Source organism: Tursiops truncatus, unplaced genomic scaffold, assembly GCF_011762595.2.
Source record: "Tursiops truncatus isolate mTurTru1 unplaced genomic scaffold, mTurTru1.mat.Y mat_scaffold_495_arrow_ctg1, whole genome shotgun sequence".
Lineage (NCBI taxonomy): Eukaryota > Metazoa > Chordata > Mammalia > Artiodactyla > Delphinidae > Tursiops > Tursiops truncatus.
The window spans coordinates 4,134-31,316 of NW_022983328.1; the positions used below are offsets into that span (position 1 = coordinate 4,134).

At 41.4% G+C, this 27,183-nt stretch overlaps 1 protein-coding gene across 1 annotated transcript; it reads left to right on the forward strand.

Annotated features, from left to right (window-relative positions):
* The first annotated feature begins 15,976 nt into the window (after positions 1 to 15,976).
* Positions 15,977 to 16,438, forward strand: LOC101323988 (profilin-1-like). Its single transcript, XM_004329597.4, has one exon. The coding sequence runs from the start codon at positions 15,977 to 15,979 to the stop codon at positions 16,436 to 16,438; it is 462 nt and encodes a 153-aa protein (XP_004329645.2).
* Positions 16,439 to 27,183: the final 10,745 nt, after the last annotated feature.

Below are 27,183 nucleotides of genomic sequence, written 5' to 3' on the forward strand. Positions count from 1 at the left end.
CCTAAGGAGACAAAAGACCTGTATGCAGAAAATTATAAGACACTGATGAAAGAAATTAAAGATGATACAGATAGATGGAGAGATACACCGTGTTCTTGGATTGGAAGAATCTATGTTGTGAGAATGACTCGACTACCCAAAGCAATCTACAGATTCAATACAATCCCTATCAAACTACCACTGCCATTTTTCACAGAACTAGAACAAAAAATTTCACAAAATGTATGGATACACAAAAGACGCTGAGTACCGAAAGCAATCTTGAGAACGAAAAATGGAGCTGGAGGAATCAGGCTCCCTGACTTCACGTTACAGTACAAAGCTACAGTAATCAAGACAGTATGTTACTGGCACAGAAACAGAAAGATAGATCAATGGAACAGGATCGAAAGCCCAGAGATAAACACACGCACATATGGTCACCTTATCTTTGATAAAGGAGGCAGGAATGTACAGTGGAGAAAGGACAGCCTCTTCAATAAGTGGTGCTGGGAAAACTGGACAGCTACATGTAAAAGCATGAGATTAGATCACTCCCTAACACCACACACAAAAATAAGGTCAAAATGGATTAAAGACCTAAACGTAAGGCCAGGAACTCTCAAACTCTTAGAGGAAAACATAGGCAGAACACTCTATTACATAAATCACAGCAAGATCCTTCTTGACCCACCTCCTAGAGAAATGGAAATAAAGACAAAAATAAACAAATGGGACCTAATGAAACTTCAAAGCTTTTGCACAGTAAAGGAAACCATAAACAAGACCAAAAGACAACCCTCAGAATGGGAGATTATATTTGCAACTGAAGCAACTGACAAAGGATTAATCTCCAAAATTTACAAGCCGCTCATGCAGCTCAATATCAAAAAAAAACAAACAACCCAATCCAAAAATGGGCAGAAGACCTAAATAGACATTTCTCCAAAGAAGATATACAGACTGCCAACAAACACATGAAAGAATGCTCAACATCATTAATCATTAGAGAAATGCAAATCAAAACTACAATGAGATATCATCTCACACCAGTCAGAATGGCCATCATCAAAAAACCTAGAAACAATAAATGCTGGAGAGAGTGTGGGGAAAAGGGAACACTCTTGCACTGCTGGTGGGAATTTGAATTGGTTCAGCCACTATGGAGAACAGTATGGAGGTTCCTTAAAAAACTACAAATAGAACTACCATATGACCCAGCAATCCCACTACTGGGCATATACACTGAGAAAGCCATAATTCAAAAAGAGTAATGTACCAAAATGTTTATTGCAGCTCTATTTACAATAGCCCGGAGATGGCAACAACCTAAGTGTCCATCATCGGATGAATGGATAAGGAAGATGTGGCACCTATATACAATGGAATATTACTCAGCCATAAAAAGAAACGAAATTGAGCTATTTGTAATGAGGTGGATAGACCTAGAATCTGTCATACAGAGTGAAGTAAGTCAGAAATAGAAAGACAAATACCGTACGCTAACACATATATATGGAATTAAAAGAAATGTCATGAAGAACCTAGGGGTAAGACAGGAATAAAGACACAGACCTACTGGAGAACAGACTTGAGGATATGGGGAGGGGGAAGGGTGAGCTGTGACAAAGCGACAGAGAGGCATGGACATATATACACTACCTAACGTAAGGTAGATAGCTAGTGGGAAGCAGCCACATAGCACAGGGAGATCAGGTCGGTGCTTTGTGACCGCCTGGAGGGGTGGGATAGGGAGGGTGGGAGGGAGGGATATGCAAGAGGGGAGAGATATGGGAAAATATGTATATGTATAGGTGATTCACTTTGTTATAAAGCAGAAACTAACACACCATTGTAAAGCAATTATACCCCAATAAAGATGTTAAAAAAAAACTACAAATAGAACTACCATACGACTTAGCAGTCTGACTACTGGGCATATACCCTGAGAAAATCATAATTCAAAAAGAGTCATGTACCAAAATGTTCATTGCAGCCCTATTTACAATAGCCAGGCGATGGAAGCAACCTACGTGTCCATCATTGGATGAATGGATAAAGAAGATGTGGCACATATATACAATGGAATATTTCTCAGCCATAAAAAGAAACGAAATTGAGTTATTTGTAGTGAGGTGGATGGACCTAGAGTCTGTCATACAGAGTGAAGTAAGTCAGAAAGAGAAAAAAAAATACCTTATGCTAACACAGATATATGGAGTCTAAGGAAAAAAACAAAAGGTCACGAAAAACCTAGGTGTAAGACGGGAATAAAGACACAGACCTACTAGAGAATGGACTTGAGGATATGGGGAGGTGGAAGGGTAAGCTGTGACAAAGTGAGACAGTGGCATGGACATATATACACTACCAAACGTTAAATAGATAGCTAGAGGGAAGCAGCTGCATGGTATAGGGAGATCAGCCTGGTGCTTTGTGACCACCTAGAGGGGTGGGATAGGGAGTATGGGAGGGAGGGAGATGCAAGAGGGAAGAGATATGGGAACATATGAATATGTATAACTCATTCACTTTGTTATAAAGCAGAAACTAACACACCAATTAAACAATTATACTCCAATAAAGATGTTAAAAAATAAAATAAGGTAAAAAAAAAGAAATCCAAAGGATAAACCTACACACCTTTGGTCAATTAATCGATGACAAAGGACACATGAATACACACTGGAGAAAAGACTGTGTCTTCAACAAGTGGTGCTAGGAAAACTGGACAGGTACATGTAAAAGAATGAAATTAGAACACTCCCTAACACCATAAACAAAGATAAACTCAAAATGGATTAAAGACCTAAATGTAAGGCCGGACACAATAAAACTCTCAGAGGAAAACATAGGCAGAATATTTTTTGGCAAAAATCACAGCAAGCTCTTTCTCGAACTGCATCCTAGAGTAATGAAAATAAAAACAAAAACAAAGAAAAGGAACCTAATGAAACTTAAAACCTTTTGCATAGCAAAGGAAACCATAAACAAGACAAAAAGATAACTCTCAGAACAGGAGAAAATATTTGCAAATGAAGCAATGGAGAAGAGATTAATCTCCAAAATATACAAACAGCTCACAGAGCTCAATATCAAAAAAAAAAACCGCAATCAAAAAAATTGGCAGAAGACAGAAATAGACATTTCTACAATGAAGACACACATATGGCCAAGAGGCACATGAAAAGATGCTCAACATCGCTAATTATTAGAGAAATGCAAACCAAAACTATAATAAGGTATCACCTCACTCCGGTTGGAATGGCCAACATCAAAAAATCTACAAACAGTAAATGCTGGAAAGGGTGTGGAGAAAAGGGAACCCTCCTGCATTGTTGGTGGGAATGTTAATTGATACAGCCACTATTGAGAACAGTATGGAGATTCCCTAAAAAACTTAAAATAGAAGTACCATATGACCCAGAAATCCCACTACTGGGCATATACTCTGAGAAAACCATAATTCAAAAAGACACATGCAACCCAATGTTCATTGCAGCACTCCTTACAATATCCAGGTCATGGAAGCAACCTAAATGTCCATAACAGATGAATGGATAAAGAAGATGTGGCGCATATATACAATGGAATATTACTCAGCCATTATTAAAAGAACGAAATTGAGTTATTTGTAGTGAGGTGGATGGGCCTAGAGTCTGTTATACAGAGTGAAGTAAGTCAGAAAGAGAAAAACAAATACCGTATTCTAACACATATATATGGAATCTAAGAAAAAAAAAGTCATGAAGAACCTAGGGGCAAGATGGGAATAAAGACACAGACCTACTAGAGAATGGACTTGAGGATATGGGGAGGGGGAAGGGTAAGCTGTGACAAAGTGAGACAGTGGCATGGACATATATACACTACCAAACGTAAAATAGATAGCTACTGGGAAGCAGCCTCATAGCATAGGGAGATCAGCTCAGTGCTTTGTGACCACCTAGATGGGTGGGATAGGGAGGGTGGGAGGGAGGGAGATGCAAGAGGGAAGAGATATGGGAACATATGTATATGTATAACTGATTCACTTTGTTATAAAGCAGAAACTAACACAAAATTGTAAAGCAATTATACTCCAATAAAGATGTTAAAAAAAGAAAAGAAGATGTGGTACATATACAGAATGGAATATTACTCGGCCATAAAAAGAAACATGTGGGGTCATTTGTAGAGACATGGATGGACCTTGAGACTATCACACAGAATGAAGTAAGTCAGAAAGAGAAAAATATCGTATATTAACACATATATGTGGAATCTGGAACAAATGCTACAGAAGAACTTGTCTGCAAGGCAGAAACAGACACACAGACATAGAGAACAAATGTATGGACACTAATGCTAAAGTGGGGGTGGGATGAACTGGGACATTGGTATAGGTATATATACACTAATATGTATAAAATAGATAACTAATGAGAACCTGCTGTATGGCATAGGGAACTCTACTTAATGCTGTGTTGTGACCTAAATGTGAAGGAAATGCAAAAAAAGAGGGGATATATGTATATGTATAGGTGATTCCCTTCACTTTACAGCAGAAACTAACACCACAATGTAAACCAACTCTACTCCAATAAAAAAAAATGTCGTCAAATATTTTAAGTAATGGGCAGAAGACCTAAATAGACATTTCTCCAAAGAAGACAGACATATGGCCAACAAACACATGAAAAGATTCACAACATCACTAATTATTAGAGAAATGCAAATCAAAACTACAGTGAGGTATCACCTCACACTGGTTAGAATAGCCATCATCAAAAAATTTACAAACAATAAATGCTGGAGAGGTTGTGGAGAAAGGGAACCCTACACTTTTGGTGGAAATGTAAATTGGTACAGCCACTACGGAGAACAGTATGGAGGTTCCTTATAAAACTAAAAATAGCAGTACCAAATGACTCAACAATCCAACTCCTTGGCATATATCTGGAGAAAACCATAATTCAAAAAGATACAGGCACCCAAATGTTCATTGAAGCACTATTTACAATAGCCAGGACATGGAAACAACCTAAATGCCCATCAACAGAGGAATGGATAAAGAAGATGTGGTGCATATATACAATGGAATATTACTCAACCATAAAAGTGAACGAAATTGCATTATTTGTAGAGACATGGATGGACCTAGGGACTGTCATACAGAGTGAAGTAAGTCAGAAAGAGAAAAAAAATATCATATATTAACGCAGATATTTGGAATCTAGAAAAATGGTATAGATGAACTTATTTGCAAAGCAGAAATAGAGACACAGACGTAGAGAATAAACATATGGATACCAAGGGGGGAATGGGGAGTGGGATTGATTGGGAGATTGGGATTGACATATATACACTACTATGTATAAAATAGATAACTAATGAGAACAGACTGTATAGCACAGGGAACTCTACTCAAGGCTATGTGGTGATCTAAATGGGAAGGAAATCCAAGGAAGAGGGGATACATGTATACATGTGGCTGAATCACTTTGCTGTACAGCAGAAACTAACACAACATTGTAAAGCAACTATTTTCCAATAAAAGAAAAAAGGATATTATTAGAGATGGGCAATTGCATGCTATAGCTAAGTAACAGAGGTGGTTTTCTGAAGGATGTACATTTGATCAACTTACTGGGCTTTGGTATAAGCCAACGGCCACCCTCCTCTTTCTGAAGCCACTCAAGAAACCATACTAAAATTAATACATTAAATGACTCATTGGGGGAACTGATAAAATGATAGCCTGGGGAAAACAATACTTTTGGAAACCTTCCCCCGAAATAGTAGCTGAAATATGTCAGAGGTGTCAGATCTGTCCTAAGTATAACCCAGAAAAACCTATTTATACTTCTCAGAACCACTTTCCTTTGCCTCCTGGTCCCTTTGCTATCTGTCAACTGGGTGTTATCTACCTGTCTCCCTCTCAAGGATACAAATATGTTCTGATGATGATGTGCATGTATTCCCATTTGGTGGAAGCCTTTCCTTGCAGACGTGCAACTCCCCTTACAGTGGCCAAAATATTGTTGGAAAGGATTATTCTTTTTTTTAACATCTTTATTGGAGCATAATTGCTTTACAATGGTGTGTTAGTTTCTGCCTTATAACAAAGTGAATCAGTTATACATATACATATGTTCCCATATCTCTTTCCTCTTGCATCTCCCTCCCTCCCACACTCCCTATCCCACCCCTCTAGGTGATCACAAAGCACCGAGCTAATCTCCCTGTGCTATGTGGCTGCTTCCCACTAGCTATCTATTTTACGTTTGGTAGTGTACATATGTCCATGATAAATACCGTATGCTAACACATATATATGGAATCTAAGGGAAAAAAATGTCATGAAGAACCTAGGGGTAAGATGGGAATAAAGACACAGACCTACTAGAGAATGGACTTGAGGATATGGGGAGGGGGAAGGGTAAGCTGTGACAAAGTGAAAGGATTATTCTTAATTGGGGAATTCCTCTGCAATTACATAGTGATAATGGTGTCCATTTCACTGGACAAATTCTAAATGCTGTTTGTGAAATCTGGCCTATGCTACCACATTTCCACTGTGACTATCATCCTCAATCTTCTGGTGTAATGGAAAGAACAAATGACATAATCGAGACCTAACTAGCAAAAATCTCTGAGGCCTTCGGCCTTCCTTGGCCTAAATTGCTACCCATAGTTCTGGTAAACTTAATATCTATACCCTTTCGAAAACACAAACTGTAACCATTTGAAAAAATTATTGAAAAACCCATGATTCTTGACTCAGGACTATGTAAGCCCCTTCTAGTCAAGGGAGATCTTTTACATTATTGTCAAAGTCTCATTAAGGCTCTAAAAAAATGAGCACCTGGTTGAAAACTTTTTCCACAGTGAGCTCCTGGGAGATGGAGATACAGAACACCACAATTTAAAACCAGTGGACTATGTTTATTGGAAAAGACATATTTTAAAGGACTCCTTACAACCCAGATAGAAGGGACCCTATCAGGTACTTTTAACCAACACCCTGTGCTGCTAAACTTAAAGGCGTTGATTCTTGGATTCATGTTTCCAATTTTTAAAAAAAGGCTTCCCCACCTGTGTGGGCCTCTGAAACAGTTGGAGACCTAAAGCTGAAAGTGATCCAGAAGTGACTCAGATGGCACCTAATGTAGATGGCTCTCCCAAGACTTTGGACAAGGCTGGTACTCTCCATGGTCCTCATTGATGAAATCCCTCAAGTTACCCTCGTTCTAATTACTGTCATCATAGAGTTGTTACATCTTCTTCATTATGTAATAACTGATGAGGCACCAAATTGCCTTTCCTTCTTATAGACACACTTTCAAGGAGTGAAAATTTTCATGAATAGGTTCATGGCCAGGAATTAAAGTTTAGTGGAAATGACCCTGGCCCTTTGGTCCTTCGATTTTGACTATGAAGGACTGGAGAATTGAACTTTTGGGACTCCTCCTTGAAGTTACAGTTTTATTAATGTGCTTTATCCTATTACATACAGTAGGCATCCTCCATGAGTGGCAATTCTATCTTGCATTAACTCTGCTGGGAATAAGCCTCTGGCTCCAAGTCTTGCCCATTCGATTAATTTATTCCACTTGGTATTCTTTCACCAACCAAGACCAGGAGTTACCCTTAGTCTTCTTTATATTAAAATAGCTGACTTTTCTTGGGATACTTCCTTTACTAGAGTTATGTTATTATCTCTCTTATTATCCACCCAGGCTCCTTATGACTGGGAAAATAATGCCTTATTCTGCATTTCCCAAAGTCTAGCCATGGAGGAAATCTAAAAGACTATTGGATATGCCATCAGCACCCTAGATAATTCACTGAATACCCAGGATCCCCTTGCCTTGGCTATCTCCAATCTTACTCGTATCCCTCTACCATACCCTTTTCAGAATTCATCTATTCTCCAAGCATACCATGTTCATCTACTCAAATCCACAGTTCCCTTTCCTTGTTTGCCTTGTTTGGAACCAGATAAAACCCAGAATATTCCCATAGGAACATGTGTTCCAACGAAGCCCTTTGGTTACCTGGAAACATCAGATCCAGCTTCCAAACACCTAACTTTACTTCACTGTGCCAAGAAAAACATATTCTCATGATAACCGCCATGTATTCCTACAAGGAAGGCTTCTAGACTGCTCAAATATAACCAACACATGGTTGAATTTCACCTTTGACACCTCCTTTCTCTATGCTCCATCTATGTCTTTATTTGTGGTTGGAAGAGTAGCACCTGGGGGATGTCCTGCCCCAACACCCTAACCCCACGTTCTCAATGTGCTCTAGGACTTTTAATAGTTCCTTTGACTGTGTTAAATTCTTCAGAAATTACCAAATGGCACACACACTCTACTTTCAGCCTATGCCAAGAAACCCCTTCTGAGGGATTTCAGAGGTTCCCAAGAATTATTCAAACCACGTGGGGAGATGGAGCCATTGAAAAAATTATTCAAAATCTCTCTGCTACCATAGCAGACACAGCTAATGCCACAGCTAGAGCATTAAGTGCCCAAAAAGACTTCCTGAATTTGCTTGCTCATGTTATGTTAGATAAAAGATTTTCCTTGGATTACCTTCTTGCAGAACTTGGAGGTATCTGTGTCATCTTAAATAACACCTGTTGTACTTGGATAAATGCCTCTGGTATAGTAGAAACTCAAATTAAGATCTTAACAAAAGAAGACCAATTGACTTCATTCTGATAGTCTTAATACTCCCCTAATGTTTGATTTTTTTATTTGGTTACCCTCAAACATTGTATCTTGGTTCAAAACTGTTCTGCAAACTGGGTTATTACTCTTAATAATTGTTGTCAGCTTCTTTATATTGATAAAGTGCTTGCTTAAATTGATTACTTCTATACTTAGCCATTCTACTGCTCAGTTGATGTTCACACAAGTCGATATACTCGAGGCAGCACATCACGGTGCCTCCAATGAATTTTACAGTCCATCCATTGATTCATTCACACAACCACCCTCTAAGGGACATGATGGACCTGGAGCAGGCAACCAAGCCATTCTGGCTATGTAGGAACAAGAATTGCTCCAATGATGTTTTCTTCAGGAAAAAGCATGGGCAAAAGGGGGAAATGTGAAAAGAACTATGTCAGGAATGACTAAGACATGACCTGAGGACCTCCACGTTTGCTGCCCATGCTGGACTTTTGCTGAACACTCTAAATTAAAACTGCTAAAGAGTTGCTGAGTTGCTAAAAGGAAAGAATAATACTGAGAACTGGACTTCATCTGGACTAAGAAAACATAACTTTCCCTAGTAATGAATGAGATGCATTCCATAACTCAATCTTATGTACAGAATAATTTTACCCTCCAATCCAAATTGTTGGTAAACAACTTGTATAAGACTGCATTGATGTCCCTCTTTTCCTCTAAAAACCCTGGCCATTTCCTCTAGTGGGACACTATTCTGGTTTCTTCCAGACTTTCTGTGATCCCTGAATTGCAATTCTAAGATCCCAAATAAATTACCTTTTTGACTCTTTACAGTTAGTGGTCCATAAAAGTTGATACAAAAAAAGCTTAGTCACAAAAAAGCTTTCACACACATCCTTTTATTTAGTCCTTACAACCACCCTGTGAAGTGAGGAGAACTAATTTCATTATCCCCATTTGGTAAAGGAAGAAAGACAGTCTCAGAGAGGTTAATAAATTTGTCCAGTCATAAGCTACTAGTTGAGGGGACCAGCATTCTAACTCGAGTCTTCCGGCTTCAAAATCCGTGATCTTTCGATTACAACATACTGGGCTTTTATGTGCGTGTCAGTTAGCCTGGGCCACATCTGTTATGATGGATAGAAAAAAATTAAGCAGAGACCAGTTGTAACTCTTCTCTGATCCTCAGCCTGACAGTAGAAAGAAAACTGACTGGAGGGACGTGGAATTCGAATAGAAAGAGGCTGAAGTTGGGGAGGGAAAGAGTAGGCTCTGGAAAGAAAAGAAGTAGAAGAAGCTCTAACTGGGGGGTCAGCTATACACAGACGCCAGCTGGCCTGGCAATGTCACCTCTCGCGTTTTCCTTCCCGGCTGAGCAAGTCCAGGTCCACTCTGCTACACCTCCTTCCTTTCTCATAGCCCACCTTGGGGCTGCACAGATGTTTTTGCCCCCAAAACCCACACATGCATGCGGGGGAGCTGGGGTGGGGGTGATGGTGGTGGTCTGGGCAACTGCTGGGGCAGGTCAGGGGAGGAGTCAAGAGGAGAGTAGGGAAACACTGGATAAAGGAAGTAACTCTCCGGGAGGCAATGCCAAGTGCGGCGCTCAAGAAAGGCTGTTACAACTGCAGCGAGTGTATATAAAAGGCTGGAGTAAAGGCGTGTGTGAGGTAACGACTGGGGAGCCGGGAGGAGCTGGGGTCGGAGGGACAGGTCAGGGAGGGACCCATCAGGCAAACACCCGGCGCGGGGTCCGCGTCACGTGAGAGGACAGTTGGCACAGGACCACCTCTCCTTCGCGCCGCAGCCGCCAGCAGGCAGATCCCAAGGAGAAGAAAGTTCAGATTGGGTGAAAGGGGGTGTGAACCGAGGAATATCACTCGGGTCCCGCGCGGAAGAGGGCGTCAAAGAGCACCCTGAGAAGGCTTGAGGGGGCGTGCCGGGGCTCACGGCAGAGCACCGAGAGGGAGCCCAGGGTTCCCAGCCTCGCCAAACTCTTCTCCTTACCTTGGGCACCGTGATATGGTCCATGACCGCGGCTCCCGCCACCCGACTGCCTCACCGCTACTCGGGCTGCTGCCGCCACCACCGTTCTACTTGCCTCCTTGCCCAACCCGGGTTCCATCTCCCGCCCTGCCCTACTGGATCAAGCTCTCGTCACCTGATCCTCGGGAGGCTCCTATCGCGGCACTTCGCCCATGGCTGCTCCCGCCATCTTGCTTCCTGGCAAATGCCCTTTTCTTTGGGGGAGCCTGTCAAAATGCTGTTTCTTTGGCAGGGGAAACTGTTAAATATACATTCTAGCTTTCTAAGAACACTTAGTTTAAATAAAATCCAGTGATTGTGAGCTTTTTCATATTTTTTATGTGCAAAGCTACTAGGAATGTAGACAGGAGGCAAAAGAGTGACATATTAGGCTCACAAATATTTCTAGGACTGCTTCCATTTTCTTAAGATTAAAAAACAATGACAGATTGTTCTAGCTCAGACTCCAGGTTTGGCCGGAGAGTTCTTAAGTCCCAGACTCGAGTACTGACACCCTTCTCACATCCCATGATGCTGTAAGGATTCTGAGCACCAATATCATTCCACTACTATTTAATGTTATCAGCGATGCACCAGGCAAAGATAATACAGACTGCCTTGTGGTGAAGACTGGTTTTCTGAAGAGTTTCCTGTGAGACCTTGAGCAAGTCACTGTAGAATATTTTTGAAATGGCTTATAACCATGTCCTCCTTTCACTCCCCTTATCCAGGGGGAGCCTACTACCATCAATCTAGTTAAAGCCTGGACTATTACAGTAGCCTCATAACTTTTGTCATCACAGATGTGGGGAAAGGACCAAGGACCCACTGGACCACCTCTCAGATGAGATGCAGTTACTCAGTGGTGTTCTCTGAATCAGACTTGTGATGGCCAAAACAACAGTCTGGGAGTTAGAAAACCTGTTTGTTTTTTTTAACATCTTTATTGGAGTATAATTGCTTTACAATGCTGTGTTGGTTTTGGGTGTATAACAAAGTGAATCAGCTATATGTATACATATATCCCCATATCCCCTCCCTCTTGCATCTCCTTCCCACCTTCCCTATCCCACCTCTCTAGGTGGTCACAAAGCACCGAGCTGATCTCCCTGTGTGATGCAACTGCTTACCACTAGCTATCTATTTTAAATTTGGTAGTGTATATATGTCGATGGAAAACTTGGGTCTTACTCTCAGGTCTGCCACTAACTTGCTTTGTGACCTTGAGCAAATCATGTCACCTCTCTGGGCCTTAAGTTGACCAAGGTTACAATGAGGGTATTGGCCACAATTTGTAGGGTCATTTCTACCTCACTATTGTGATGTTATGGTTTGAAATATCACCTTCCCTACAAAGTGATTTTTTTCTTCTTTTAGTATCCATAACATTTGCTAGTTAAACTACTCATTCCTCATATTTTGCTTTTTTCCCTAGCCTAAAAGCCCTTCCCTCAATCCATGACCCGAGTATCCCTTCACTTCCACGTCTTCAGAAGATACTCACTGCATGCTAAACACTCCTCTCAATTGGCTCTTTTACAATCATCTTGAACTCCAGTTGCTTCATCCAATAGCTCTTCGCAGTGTTCAATCTCCATTTGTTTTGCAGCTTTTTACACTGTTGATTCATTTTCCTTTTTGACATTCTTTCTTCCCTTGGCCTTTATTGTAAAGCAGATTCATTGCCAGCATCCCTCAGTATTCCTTTTCTGCCTTCCTCCCAACTCCTCTTTGCCCTTATTTATCCATTTCCCTGGCTTCTGTCCTCAATCTTCTACTCTCTTTGTTTTCTTTCCCTTGGTAATCTTGATCTCATTCTCAAGTTATATCCTTATCTGCTGGTAGGGTACTCCCAAATTTACATCTCAAGTCCTGTGACCTTTCTCCTGTGCTCAAGTTTGGAACTTCCAACTCTCCCCTGAGAGTTCCGCTTTGGTGTTCCAGCTAGCACATTAAACGCATCACGACTGAAAACAAACTCATCTTTTACACCTTCCTCCTGCCTCTTGCCCTCTCCCACTTCTGCCACCGGCTCTTTCTCAAGTTTTCTTTATCCCTAGTAATACCACCATCATATACTCAGTTACTTAGACTTTAACCTCATGTCCATGCTCTTTGGGATAGTTAAAAGGAGTATGGACTTCAAGTTAAAATTTCGACTCTGCTATTTGCTAATGGTATATGACCCCGGACACGTTACACAACATCTCTGAGTCTCAGTTTTCTCATCTGTAAACCAAGTCTAGTAAGGTGCTTGTGAGGATTCAAGGAAGTAACGTATATCAGGTATCAGGAACATCATAAGGGCACAATGAATATTGGCGGTTACCTTCCCTTCCTCAACTCAGTTATTAAATATTTCTGTTCTCCTCTCTCTCAGATGATTACCCTCCTTCCTTGTTCACTGATAAAATAGAAGGCATCAAAAAGGAACTTCCACATCCTCCCACAACCAAATCTAATTGCTGCTCTTCATGTGAACCCATATAATCTTCCTTCAATGAATCAACTGTTCCTGAGCCTTCCTAAGGCAACTCCTCCACTTGTCCACTCAATTTCATACTCCCTCGACTACTAAATTGTCCCTTCTTTCCTTTATCATAAAACATTCCCACTTTACCAGATCATTTCCATCAGCACAAGGACATGTTTATAATAACATGTTTATTTCCAATTTTAAAAAACCCTTTCTTGACCCACATTCCTCTCCCCCACCTACCATCCCCTACCCCATTTCTCTATTGCACCTTATAGCAAAATTCCTCCCAAGATTTGTCTAAATTATCTACCTCCACTTCTTTTTCTCTCCTCTCATTCTCTATTGAAAACACTCTAATCAGGTTTTACCCCCACCACTCCAACAAACTGTCCTTGTCAGTGTTACCAGTAATCTCCATATTGCAAAATCCAATGGGTAATCCTCAGACTTCTTTTCCTCTCAGCAGTATCTGATCACTCCCTTCCCTTTGATACATTTTTTTTCACTTGGTTTCAGAGACACTGCTCTCTCTCCTACTTCTCTGACATCTCTTTCCCAATCTCCTTTGCTATTTCTCACTTATCTTACCTTCTTTATATGTTGGAATGCTGTCAGTACTCAGACCTTGGTCCTCTTCTCTATTTACACTTATTCCCTGGGTGCTGTCATCCAGTCTCATGCCTTTAAATACCATATTTGCAAAGAACTTCCAAAATTTTATCTCTATTCCTGATCCATCCTGTTAACTCTTAAACTTATATAGTATCCAACAGCATACTGACATGTCTACTTGGATGTCTTAGAGGCACCTCAAACTTACCATATCCAAAGCAGAATTTTTGATTTCTACCTATCTTCTCAAATCTGCTCTTTTTATAGTATATCTCATATCAAAAATGGGCAACTCCAGTTGTTTAGGACAAAAGCCTTGGAGACATTCTCTTTCTTTCATACCCCATACTCAATTCATCATCAAATCCTATTAGCTCTTCTTTCAAAATATTCCAAATTTAATCACTTCTCACCCCTGTATTCTGGCCCCAACCTCTATTTATCTAGCCTGGATTATTGTCATAGTCTAGTCTCCATGTTTTGGCCCTGGTTCCCCTAGCATCTATTCTTTACATAGCATCTTCTAGACTCTAGAATCTATAGAGACATCTCTCCTTTGCTTAAAACCTACCAGTGGCTCCCCATCTCAGAGTAAAAGCCAAATCCTTACATGGCCTATGAAGCCCTACATATGATCTAAGCCTAGTGCCTCTCTGACTATACCTTCTATCACCCTTTGCTTTCTCTGTTTAAGTCATATTGATCTTCTTGTTCTTTCTCAAATATACCAGACATGCTCCTGCCTCACGAGCACTTGCTGTTCCTTCTGCTTAGAACGCTCTTCCCCCAGAAATCCACATGTTCACTCCCTCATTTCTGTCAGGTCTCTGATTAAATGTCACAATATCAGAGAATCCTTACTCGAGCACCTCATATTAAATAAAACCGCCACCACTTCTTCCCCAGCATTCTCTATCTTCTTAACATTTTTTCTTTATAGTTATCAACACCACCTGATATGCTATAAATGTCTTTCTCAGTTATTTGTCTCCCCCTCTAGGATGTCAGCTTCATGAGGGCAGGGACTTTCTGTCCACTGCTAGATCTCCAAAGTCTAGAACAGGCCTGGAACACAGTAGGTACTCAATAAATATTTGTTGAATAAATGAATTTTCTAAGCTATCCCAGATTTTCTCCACCATTAAATTTAATCATTCCTCCTAACATTCCCTCCTTAAGGCAAGTTAGTGTCATTTCAGAGGAAATTAAGATACAGATGGTGAATTGTCAAAGGTTGCAGAAGAGTCACATGTCAGATTGGACCCCCACAGGAGTAGAGAAGGCCTGGGACTAAGAGGAAAATTATGGAAGAAGAAAGTATTAGACTTGTAAAATATTTTCTGTGAAAGGGATACTATCATCTATTATTTATTTGTTTTCTGCCATTATGATATCAACCCCATGAGGTTTTTCTCTGTGCACTACTGTACCCCAGTGCTTAGAAAAATACTTGGCACATAGTTAATGCTTGATAAATACTTGCTGAATGACTAAATGAAAATGAATTACTCTAGACTCACAGCTGGTGTGGGCCAGAAGGTAAACAACTAAAGGGAAAGAGTCTGGAGGCAAGGAAATCATTAGGAGGCTATTATGTTTATCCCCAAAAGGTTGTAAGCCAGTGAGCCTGTGGACATTTTGACTTTGTACCTAGAGCTCAGATCTTAGATTAGCCAACGTCTGAGATACTAGTTGCCACACTAAACCTCACCTGTCCTGCTTTATATGCAAACCTCCAACTCAGTTATGACCCACTTATTTTCTACTTTGAGGGATTTTCTGCTATTAGGGGTTGGTGTCCTTCCCATGGTATCCTAGGGAAGTAAGTAGGTGTGCTTTGCCCCAATATCTCACTAGCTGGAGCTATAACCTAAGAAAGCTACTGCCAAAAGTCACCCATGAAGTGGTGCATTATGACTATTTAAGAAGCCACAGAGCCTTTGTGACCTCACTCCTGCTCCAGAGGTAGCTTGATAAGTCACAGCAGAGGGCAGTTGGGGCATAACTTCACACAAGTCATCAAGACCTCCTCCACCTTGTTTCTGAGGAGAAGCCATCAGAAACGAACTGTGCTTTTAGCTTATTTCAGTTTCAGTTTATCAGTCATCTTGGGCCAACTACCAACCAACTTCTTTTGAAGACCAACTTGCCAGAAAGCACTCTTTTCATCTTTCAGATACAGCTTACTTGAATCATGCAGTGCATAGGGGATATCAGTGAAGAAGTCTGGCAAGACTACATCACCCTCTTCCTACAGACTGGAATGTGCTGTGATGCAGCGGTAATCACCAATTCCCCTCCCTGGTTGTTAGCTTCTTATCCTGAAGTCAACTTGTTCCAATTGACCCAGGAAGAAATGCAGATCTTGCTGGTGAGAGAGGAGAGAGAAAAGTTGTTTCTTCAGGGAATCACCCTTACAGGGACCAAATGCTTGTTGATCCGGGACAACCTGTACACTGAAGGCAACAACACCATGGACCTCCACACCAAAGGCCAGAGTCGGGGCAGCCATGCAGTGACAGTAGTTCAGATCGAGTCTGTATACCTTGTGGTGATAGGACACAAAGGAACAGGAGGAGGGTCTCTCAACTTCAAGGCTTTCAGGATGGCGGGTTACATCAGAGAGGCCATTCATCAACACCTGGCGCATTTCTAACTAAATAAAAAGGCACTGGTGTTTGACCTGGAATTTGAATTCAGTGTTATCTGATTCACCTTCTAGATTAACATAGTCTTGAGGAAAATAAAAGGAGATCCCAGATCAGGTTTGGAGATGTGTGTGTGTGTGTGTGTGTGTGTGTGTGTGTGTGTGTGTGTGTGTGTGTGTGTGTTAGGAAAGGGGCAGATTGGGGAGTGAGTATTCAAGCATTTGTTTCTTTGCACATTTTTTACACCTAGAACACAATCTCTCCCTTCTCAACACTTGGAGGGAAGAGTAGTGGACTGGGAAGTAGAAAATCTTGGTTGTACTCCCAACTTTTTCCTGACTTACTATATTTTTCTCTGGGCCTCAGTTTCCTTATCTGTACAATGAGGAGTGCACTATGTCTCTAAGGGCCCTTCAAGCTCTGGAAATCTATGCTTTTGTAATAATCACATACATCCTTCAAAATCCAGCACAAGTACTACCTCCTTGAGGAAGCTTTCTCTGCCTGCCTGTACCTTAGGACTGACCATAATTTGAATTACTAAAGCACTAACTCTCTGGGTAATTGGTTTGGACTTAATCATACTTTGCCCAACATTTCTTGTATGATTGTCCTGTGATCTTGTTTAACTTTTCACGTACACACTAGTTTTGTTTCCCAACTTTATTATAATCTCCTAAAGGGCAGGTTGTTTGTCTTCTACTTCTCTATTTCCCTCCTGGGATAACCCAGCATGGGGCTTTGCTAGGGGAGTTGGCTACACACATAAAATCACTTATCAGGAATAGAGAGATTTTCCAAAGTGGGGATTCTGCTGGGTGTTGATGATCCAGGGCACTTGTGGCTAGATTTTATTCTTCCAATTTGTAGCTCACCTTTGGACCATTTATCTGTTCATTGTTGTCACCATCAGGGGAAACATGGGTGGGCAGAAGCTAAGACAGAAAGTAAAAAGTTCTAAACATTCCATCTGGCTTGTTGCTAGCTGCTGTGGACATGCTGGAGTGAAAGAAGACAGGAATGAGAAAGATGAGGTTGAGTAATAAAGCATAGTGCTTATTTGACCCTGCTGCCACCAGTCCCCAGGAGCAGTGATTATGGAGAACCCTCTTCTCTGTCAGTCACAGGGAACCACATCAAACCCCCCCATACACACTCTCAAAAGCCTGTAAAGGTCAAGGTTTAAACATGGAGGTTGTAAAATATCTGTGTGCTATTCAATACAAGTATAATGCCTGTCATATATGTAACTTAAATATTTTAATAGCCACATTAAAAATGAAAAATGAGGGGAAGGCGGAAGATGGCGGAAGAGTAAGACGCGGAGATCACCTTCCTCCCCACAGATACACCAGAAATACAACTACACGTGGAACAACTCCTACAGAACACCTACTGAAGGCTGGCAGAGACCTCAGACCTCCCAAAAGGCAAGAAACTCCCCACGTACCTGGGTAGGGCAAAAGAAAAAACAGAGACAAAAGAATAGGGACGGCACCTGCACCAGTGGGAGGGAGCTGTGAAGGAGGAAAAGTTTCCACACTGTAGGAAGCCCCTTCGCGGGCGGAGACTGCGGGAGGCGGAGGGGGGAGCTTCGAAGCTGCGGAGGAGTGCACAGCAACGGGTGCGGAGGGCAAAGCGGGGAGATTCCCGCACAGAGGATCGGTGCCGACCGGCACTCACCAGCGTGAGAGGCTTGTCTGCACACCCGCCGGGGCGGGCGGGGCTGCGAGCTGAGGCCGGAGCGCAGGGAGAGGACTGGGGTTGGCGGCTTGAACATAGCCTGAAGGGGTTAGTGCACCACAGCTAGCCGGGAGGGAGTCCGGGGAAAAGCCTGCACCTGCAGAAGAGGCAGGAGACTTTTCCTTCCCTCTTTGTTTCCTGGGGCGTGAGGAGAGGGGTTTAAGAACGCTGCTTAAAGGAACTCCAGAGACGGGCGCGAGCCGCGGCTAAAAGCGCGAACCCCAGAGACGGGCGCGAGCCGCGGCTGAAAGCGCGGACCCCAGAGACGGGCGCGAGCCGCGGCTGAAAGCGCGGAATCCAGAGACGGGCGCGAGCCGCGGCTGAAAGCGCGGAATCCAGAGACGGGCGCGAGCCGCGGCTGAAAGCGCGGAATCCAGAGACGGGCGCGAGCCGCGGCTGAAAGCGCGGAATCCAGAGACGGGCGCAAGCCGCGGCTAAAAGCGCGGACCCCAGAGGCGGGCGGCAGACGTTAAGGCTGCTGCTGCCGCCACCGAGGGGCCTGTGTGCGAGCACAGGTCACTCTCCACACCCCTCCTCCGCGGAGCCTGTGCAGCCCGCCACTGCCGGGTTCCCGGGATCCAGGGACAACTTCCCCGGGAGAGCGCACAGCGCGCCTCAGGCTGGTGCAAAGTCACGCCGGCCTTTGCCACCGCAGGCCCGCCCCGCACTCTGTGCCCCTCCGTCCCCGCCGGCCTGAGTGCGCCAGAGCCCCCAATCAGCGGCTCTTTTAACCCCATCCTGTCTGAGCAAAAAACAGACGCCCTCCAGCGATCTACACGCAGTGGCAGGGCCAAATCCAAAGCTTAGCCCTGGGAGCTGTGAGAACAAAGAAGAGAAAGGGAAATCTCTCCCAGCAGCCTCAGAAGCAGCGGATTAAAGCTCCACAATCAACTTGATGTACCCTGCATCTGTGGAATACCTGAATAGACAACCAATCATCCCAAATTAAGGAAGTGGACTTTAGGAGCAAGATCTATGATTTTTTCCCCTTTCCTCTTTTTGTGAATGTGTATGTGTATGCTTCTGTGTGAGATCTTGTCTGTATAGTCTTGCTTCCACCATTTGTCCTAGGGTTCTATCCGTCCATGTTTTTTTTTAATTTTTTTTCTTAATAATTAATTTTAATAACCTTATTATACTTTACCTTCGTTCTTTCTTTCTTTCTTTCCGTCCTTCCTTCCCTCCTTTAGACAACGAATCATCCCAAATTGAGGAGGTGGTCTCTGACAGCAAGATTTAGGATTTTTCCCCATTTACCTCTTTTAGTGAGGGTGTATGTGTATGCTTCTGTGTAAGATTTTGTCTGTATAGCTTTGCTTCCAACATTTGTCCTAAGGTTCTTTCCGTCCCTTTTTTTTTTTTCTAAATAAGAAGTTTTTAATTCAATAACTTTATTATACTTTATTTTATTTTTACTGTATCTTCTTTCTTTCTGTCTTTTTTCCTTCTTTCCCTCCTTCCTTCCTTCCTCCCTCCCTCCCTCCTTTCTTTCCTTCTTGCCTTCTTTCCTTCTTTGCTTCTTTCTTTCTTTCTTCCTTCCTTCCTACCCTCCTTTCCTTCTTTCTTTCCTTATACTTCTACTAATTCCCTCTACTTTTTCTCCCTTTTATCCTGAGCCTGTGGATGAAAAGCTTTTGGTGCTCCAGCCAGGAGGCAGGGCTCTGCCTCTGAGGTAGGACAGCCAACTTCAGGACACTGATCAACAAGAGACCTCCCAGCTCCACATAATATCAAACGGCGAAAATCTCCCAGAGACCTCCATCTTAACACCAGCACCCAGCTTCACTCAACGACCAGCAAGCCACAGTGCTGGAAAACCTATGCCAAACAACTAGCAAAACAGGAACACAACCCCACCCATTAGCAGAGAGGCTGCCTAAAATCATAATAAGGCCACAGACACCCCCAAACACACCACCAGACGTGAACCTGCCTACTAGAGAGACAAGATCCAGCCTCATCCACCACAACACAGGCACTAGCCCCCTCCACCAGGAAGCCTACACAACCCACTGAACCAACCTTAGCCACTGGAGACAGACATCAAAAACAGGAGGAACTACAAACCTGCAGCCTGCAAAAAGGAGACCCCAAACACAGTAAGATAAGCAAAATGAGAAGACAGAAAAACACACAGCAGATGAAGGAGCAAGATAAAAACCCACCAGACCTAACAAATGAAGAGGAAATAGGCAGTCTACCTGAAAGAGAATTCAGAATAATGATAGTAAGGTTGATCCGAAATCTTGGAGATAGAATGGACAATAGATTGGACAAAATGCAAGAATCAGTTAACAAGGACCTAGAAGAACTAAAGATGAAACAAGCAACGATGAACAACACAATAAATGAAATTAAAAGTACTCTAGATGGGATCAATAGCAGAATAACTGAGGCAGAAGAACGGATAAGTGACCTGGAAGATAAAATAGTGGAAATAACTACTGCAGAGCAGAATAAAGAAAAAAGAATGAAAAGAACTGAGGACAGTCTCAGAGACCTCTGGGACAACATTAAACGCACCAACATTCGAATTATAGGGGTTCCAGAAGAGGAAGAGAAAAAGAAAGGGACTGAGAAAATATTTGAAGAGATTATAGTTGAAAACTTCCCTAATATGGGAAAGGAAATAGTTAATCAAGTCCAGGAAGCACAGAGAGTCCCATACAAGATAAATACAAGGAGAAAGACGCCAAGACACATATTAATCAAACTGTCAAAAATTAAATACAAAGAAAGCATATTAAAAGCAGCAAGGGAAAAACAACAAATAACACATAATGGAATCCCCATAAGGTTAACAGCTGATCTCTCAGCAGAAACCCTACAAGCCAGAAGGGAGTGGCAGGACATACTGAAAGTGATGAAGGAGAAAAACATGCAGCCAAGACTACTCTACCCAGCAAGGATCTCATTCAGATTTGATGGAGAAATTAAAACCTTTACAGACAAGCAAAAGCTGAGAGAGTTCAGCACCACCAAACCAGCTTTACAACAAATGCTAAAGGATCTTCTCTAGGCAAGAAACACAAGAGAAGGAAAAGACCTATAATAACGAACACAAAACAATTTAGAAAATGGGAATAGGAACATACATATCGATAATTACCTTAAATGTAAATGGACTAAATGCTCCCACCAAAAGACACAGATTAGCTGAATGGATACAAAAACAAGACCCTTATATATGCTGTCTACAAGAGACCCACTTCAGACCTAGAGACACATACAGACTGAAAGTAAGGGGATGGAAAAAGATATTCCATGCAAATGGAAGCCAAAAGAAAGCTGGAGTAGCAATTCTCATATCAGACAAAATAGACTTTAAAATAAGGACTATTAAAAGAGACAAAGAAGGACACTACATAATGATCAAGGGATCGATCCAAGAAGAAGATATAACAATTGTAAATATTAATGCACCCAACATAGGAGCACCTCAATACATAAGGCAAATACTAACACCATAAAAGGGGAAATCGACAGTAAAACATTCATAGTAGGGGACTTAAACACCCCACTTTCACCCATGGACAGATCATCCAAAATGAAAATAAATAAGGAAACACAAGCTTTAAATGATACATTAAACAAGATGGACTTAATTGATATTTATAGGACACTCCATCCAAAAACAACAGAATACACATTTTTCTCAAGTGCTCATGGAACATTCTCCAGGATAGATCATATCTTAGGCCACAAATCAAGCCTTGGTAAATTTAAGAAAATTGAAATTGTATCAAGTATCTTTTCTGACCACAACGCCATGAGACTAGATATCAATTACAGGAAAAGATCTGTAAAAAATACAAACACATGGAGGCTAAACAATACACTACTTAATAATGAAGAGATAACTGAAGAAATCAAAGAGGAAATCAAAAAATACCTAGAAACAAATGACAATGGAGACACAACGACCCAAAACCTGTGGGATGCAGCAAAAGCAGTTCTAAGGGGGAAGTTTATAGCAATACAAGCCCACCTTAAGAAGCAGGAAACATCTCGAATAAACAACCTAACCTTGCACCTCAAGCAATTAGAGAAAGAAGAACAAAAAAACCCCAAAGCTAGCAGAAGGAAAGAAATCATAAAAATCAGATCAGAAATAAATGAAAAAGAAATGAAGGAAACAATAGCAAAGATCAATAAAACTAAAAGCTGGTTCTTTGAGAAGATAAACAAAATAGATAAACCACTAGCCAGACTCATCAAGAAAAAAAGGGAGAAGACTCAAATCAATAGAATTAGAAATGAAAAAGGAGAGGTAACAACTGACACTGCAGAGATAAAAGAGATCATGAGAGATTACTACAAGCAACTCTATGCCAATAAAATGGACAACCTGGAAGAAATGGACAAATTCTTAGAAATGCACAACCTGCCAAGACTGAATCAAGAAGAAATAGAAAATATGAACAGACCAATCACAAGCACTGAAATTGAAACTGTGATTAAAAATCTTCCAACAAAGAAAAGCCCAGGACCAGATGGCTTCACAGGCGAATTCTATCAAACATTTAGAGAAGAGCTAACACCTATCCTTCTCAAACTCTTCCAAAATATAGCAGAGGGAGGACCACTCCCTAACTCCTTCTACGAGGCCACCATCACCTTGATACCAAAACCAGACAAGGATGTCACAAAGAAAGAAAACTACAGGCCAATATCACTGATGAACATAGATGCAAAAATCCTCAACAAAATACTAGCAAACAGAATCCAACAGCACATTAAAAGGATCATACACCATGATCAAGTGGGGTTTATTCCAGGAATGCAAGGATTCTTCAATATACGCAAATCTATCAATGTGATAAACCATATTAACAAATTGAAGGAGAAAAACCATATGATCATCTCAATAGATGCAGAGAAAGCTTTTGACAAAATTCAACACCCATTTATGATAAAAACCCTGCAGAAAGTAGGCATAGAGGGAACTTTCCTCAACATAATAAAGGCCATATATGACAAGCCCACAGCAAACATCATCCTCAATGGTGAAAAACTGAAAGCATTTCCACTAAGATCAGGAACAAGACAAGGTTGCCCACTCTCACCACTATTATTCAACATTGTTTTGGAAGTTTTAGCCACAGCAATCAGAGAAGAAAAGGAAATAAAAGGAATCCAAATTGGAAAAGAAGAAGTAAAGCTGTCACTGTTTGCAGATGACATGATCCTATACATAGAGAACCCTAAAGATGCTACCAGAAAACTACTAGAGCTAATCAATGAATTTGGTAAAGTAGCAGGATACAAAATTAATGCACAGAAATCTCTGGCATTCCTATATACTAATGATGAAAAATCTGAAAGTGAAATCAAGAAAACACTCCCATTTACCATTGCAACAAAAAGAATAAAATATCTAGGAATAAACCTACCTAAGGAGACAAAAGACCTGTATGCAGAAAATTATAAGACACTGATGAAAGAAATTAAAGATGATATAAATAGATGGAGAGATATACCATGTTCTTGGATTGGAAGAATCAACATTGTGAAAATGACTCTACTACCCAAAGCAATCTATAGATTCAATGCAATCCCTATCAAACTACCACTGGCATTTTTCACAGAACTAGAACAAAAAATTTCACAATTTGTATGAAAACACAAAAGACCCCAAATAGCTAAAGCAATCTTGAGAACGAAAGAAGGAACTGGAGGAATCAGGCTCCCTGACTTCAGACTATACTACAGAGCTACAGTCATCAAGACGGTATGGTACTGGCACAAAAACAGAAAGATAGATCAATGGAACAGGATAGAAAGCCCAGAGGTAACCCCATGCACATATGGACACCTTATCTTTGATAAAGGTGGCAGTAATGTACAATGGAGAAAGGACAGCCTCTTCAATAAGTGGTGCTGGGAAAACTGGACAGGTACATGTAAAAGTATGAGATTAGATCACTCCCTAACACCATACACAAAAATAAGCTCAAAATGGATTAAAGACCTAAATGTAAGGCCAGAAACTATCAAATTCTTAGAGGAAAACATAGGCAGAACACTCTATGACATAAATCAAAGCAAGATCCTTTCTGACCCACCTCCTAGAGTAATGGAAATAAAAACAAAAATAAACAAATGGGACCTAATGAAACTTCAAAGCTTTTGCACAGCAAAGGAAACCATAAACAAGACCAAAAGACAACCCTCAGAATGGGAGAAAATATTTGCAAATGAAGCAACCGACAAAGGATTAATCTCCAAAATTTACAAGCAGCTCATGCAGCTCAATAACAAGAAAACAAACAACCCAATCCAAAAATGGGCAGAAGACCTAAATAGACATTTCTCCAAAGAAGATATACAGACTGCCAACAAACACATGAAAGAATGCTCAACATCATTAATCATTAGAGAAATGCAAATCAAAACTACAATGAGATATCATCTCACACCAGTCAGAATGGCCATCATCAAAAAATCTAGGAACAATAAATGCTGGAGAGGGTGTGGAGAAAAGGGAACACTCTTGCACTGCTGGTGGGAATGTGAATTGGTTCAGCCACTATGGAGAACAGTATGGAGGTTCCTTAAAAAACTACAAATAGAACTACCATATGACCCAGCAATCCCACTACTGGGCATATACCCTGAGAAAACCAAAATTCAAAAAGAGTCATGTACCAAAATGTTCATTGCAGCTCTATTTACAATAGCCCGGAGATGGAAACAACCTAAGTGCCCGTCATCGGATGAATGGATAAAGAAGATGTGGCACATATATACAATGGAATATTACTCAGCCATAAAAAGAAACGAAATTGAGCTATTTGTAATGAGGTGGATAGACCTAGAGTCTGTCATACAGAGTGAAGTAAGTCAGAAAGAAAAAGACAAATACCGTATGCTAACACATATATATGGAATTTAAGAAAAAAATGTCATGAAGAACCTAGGGGTAAAGCAGGAATAAAGACGCAGACCTCTTAGAGAACGGACTTGAGGTTATGGGGAGGGGGAAGGGTGAGCTGTGACAGGGCGAGAGAGAGTCATGGGCATATACACAGTAACAAACGCAGTAAGGTAGATAGCTAGTGGGAAGCAGCCGCATGGCACAGGGATATTGGCTCGGTGCTTTGTGACAGCCTGGAGGGGTGGGATGGGGAGGGTGGGAGGGAGGGAGACGCAACAGGGAAGACATATGGGAACATATGTTTATGTATGACTGATTCACTTTGTTATAAAGCAGAAACTAACACACCATTGTAAAGCAATTATACCCCAATAAAGATGTTAAAAAAAATAAAATAAAATAAAATATTAAAAAAAAAAAAATGAAAAATGATACAGGTGAATTTAATTTTAAGAATGTATTTTATTTAACCCATTACATCCAAAATATTATTATTTAACACATAATCAATAAAAATATTATTGATGAGATATTTTACATGTTTGCATACAAAGTCTTCAAAATCTGGTGTGCATTTTACATTTGCAACACATCTCAATTCAGACAAGTCTCATTTCAAATGCTCAATAGTCACAAGTATCTAGTGGCTACCGTATTTGGCAATGTGGGTCTAGACCAATGCCATCCAATGTTTGAAACCCCTCTACAACATCCTTGCTAGCACATCCATCCATCCAACACTTTTCATGCCAGGCATTGGCTAGGTAATTAATAAAAATGTCAAAATAATTGAGAAAAGAATTTTCTTAGATAAAATTCTAGTGGGGACAAGACAAATGAAAAATAAGTTGCAATACAATGAGGTAGATGGCCTGAAAAAGTTTGTTTATGCAAATATGTATTGAGCTCCCACTGTGTCGGGCACTGTTCTAGACACAGCCGTAAAGAAAACACACAAAAACCTATGTTCATAGAGCTTACATTCTAATGGAAGAGATAGAATACGTGTCAGGAGTTAATAAGTGTCATGAAGACAAACAAAGCAGTATAAAGGGAGATAGAGCATGATGGGATGGACTATTTTAAATAGGAGGTCAGGGGCAGCGTCTTTGGAGAGACAATATCTGTACAGAGGCCTAATGAAGTGAGGAAGTGAGTCATGAAGAGAACTAGGGAAAGTGTTTCAGGTAGAGACAAGAGCCATTCAAAGGCCCTGAGACAGGAGTGTGCCTGATCTTTTGAGGAACTATCAGGAGACCAATGTGGTTGCAGCCTCCCAGGACAATGCCCCTTTCCCTTCCCACCTGCAGCATCCTCAGGCATGTTGGTGAGGCAGCAGATACTGTCTTCTGGGGTGGAAGAGCAAAGCAGAGCAAATGGTCTCATTGCTCTCCTTCTGGGTCCTCTTTTTCTAATGAAATTGCTTTAACTTTTATTTTGGCAGTCATATTATACTGCTGACTGACATTGAGCTCCTAGTTAACTAAACCCCTAAGGCTTTTTCACACTGGCTGCTGTTAAGAAAAGAGCTTGAAATAGTGGTAGGGCAATAAGCCAGGGAAAAAATTAAATGTGGAAGTGGCTTCAGTAGAGCCTTCATCTTGGATAGAGCCTCCATGTGGCATGATACATATCCCTGAAGGGAAAGAGAGCGAGGTGAGATGGAGGGAAAAGAAGGAAAATTCTTAAGTTAATTGAGCCTTCTACATTATTCTTTGCAGCCTGGATCTCCCAGGCAAAACGACATGTTCAGGAATTAGGGCCACTGAGGAAAATGGCCTTGCCAGTTAGAAAGGCCGAGGCAAATCTTTCATTAGAGGACAAGCTAAAGTACGCAGATTCCCCATTGAACAAGAGACTTAATTGGGTGTATGGCTGACTGAGGCCCAAGGTGGTAAGCTGGGAAGGGGAAGGGAGCCTAGGTGGGCCACATAGCAGAGATCCTGCCCTTTCCAGCCAGAGAGAAGCACTTCACTGTGGTACCAGTCCATGCCTAGCTTGTTGCCATGGTGAATCTTTCCCTGGAAGCTGAACGTGTCTTGCATAAGTAAGGTACAACTGAAAGTAGAGAAAAATTCGTTTGGGCCCTTCTATTCCCAGAAGGGATCAGGAGAAACTCTGTGAGGGCTCAGT

Coding starts and splice junctions, on each gene's coding strand:
- LOC101323988 (XM_004329597.4), top strand. CDS start 15,977: ATGCAGTGCATAGGGGATATCAGTGAAGAAGTCTGGCAAGACTACATC.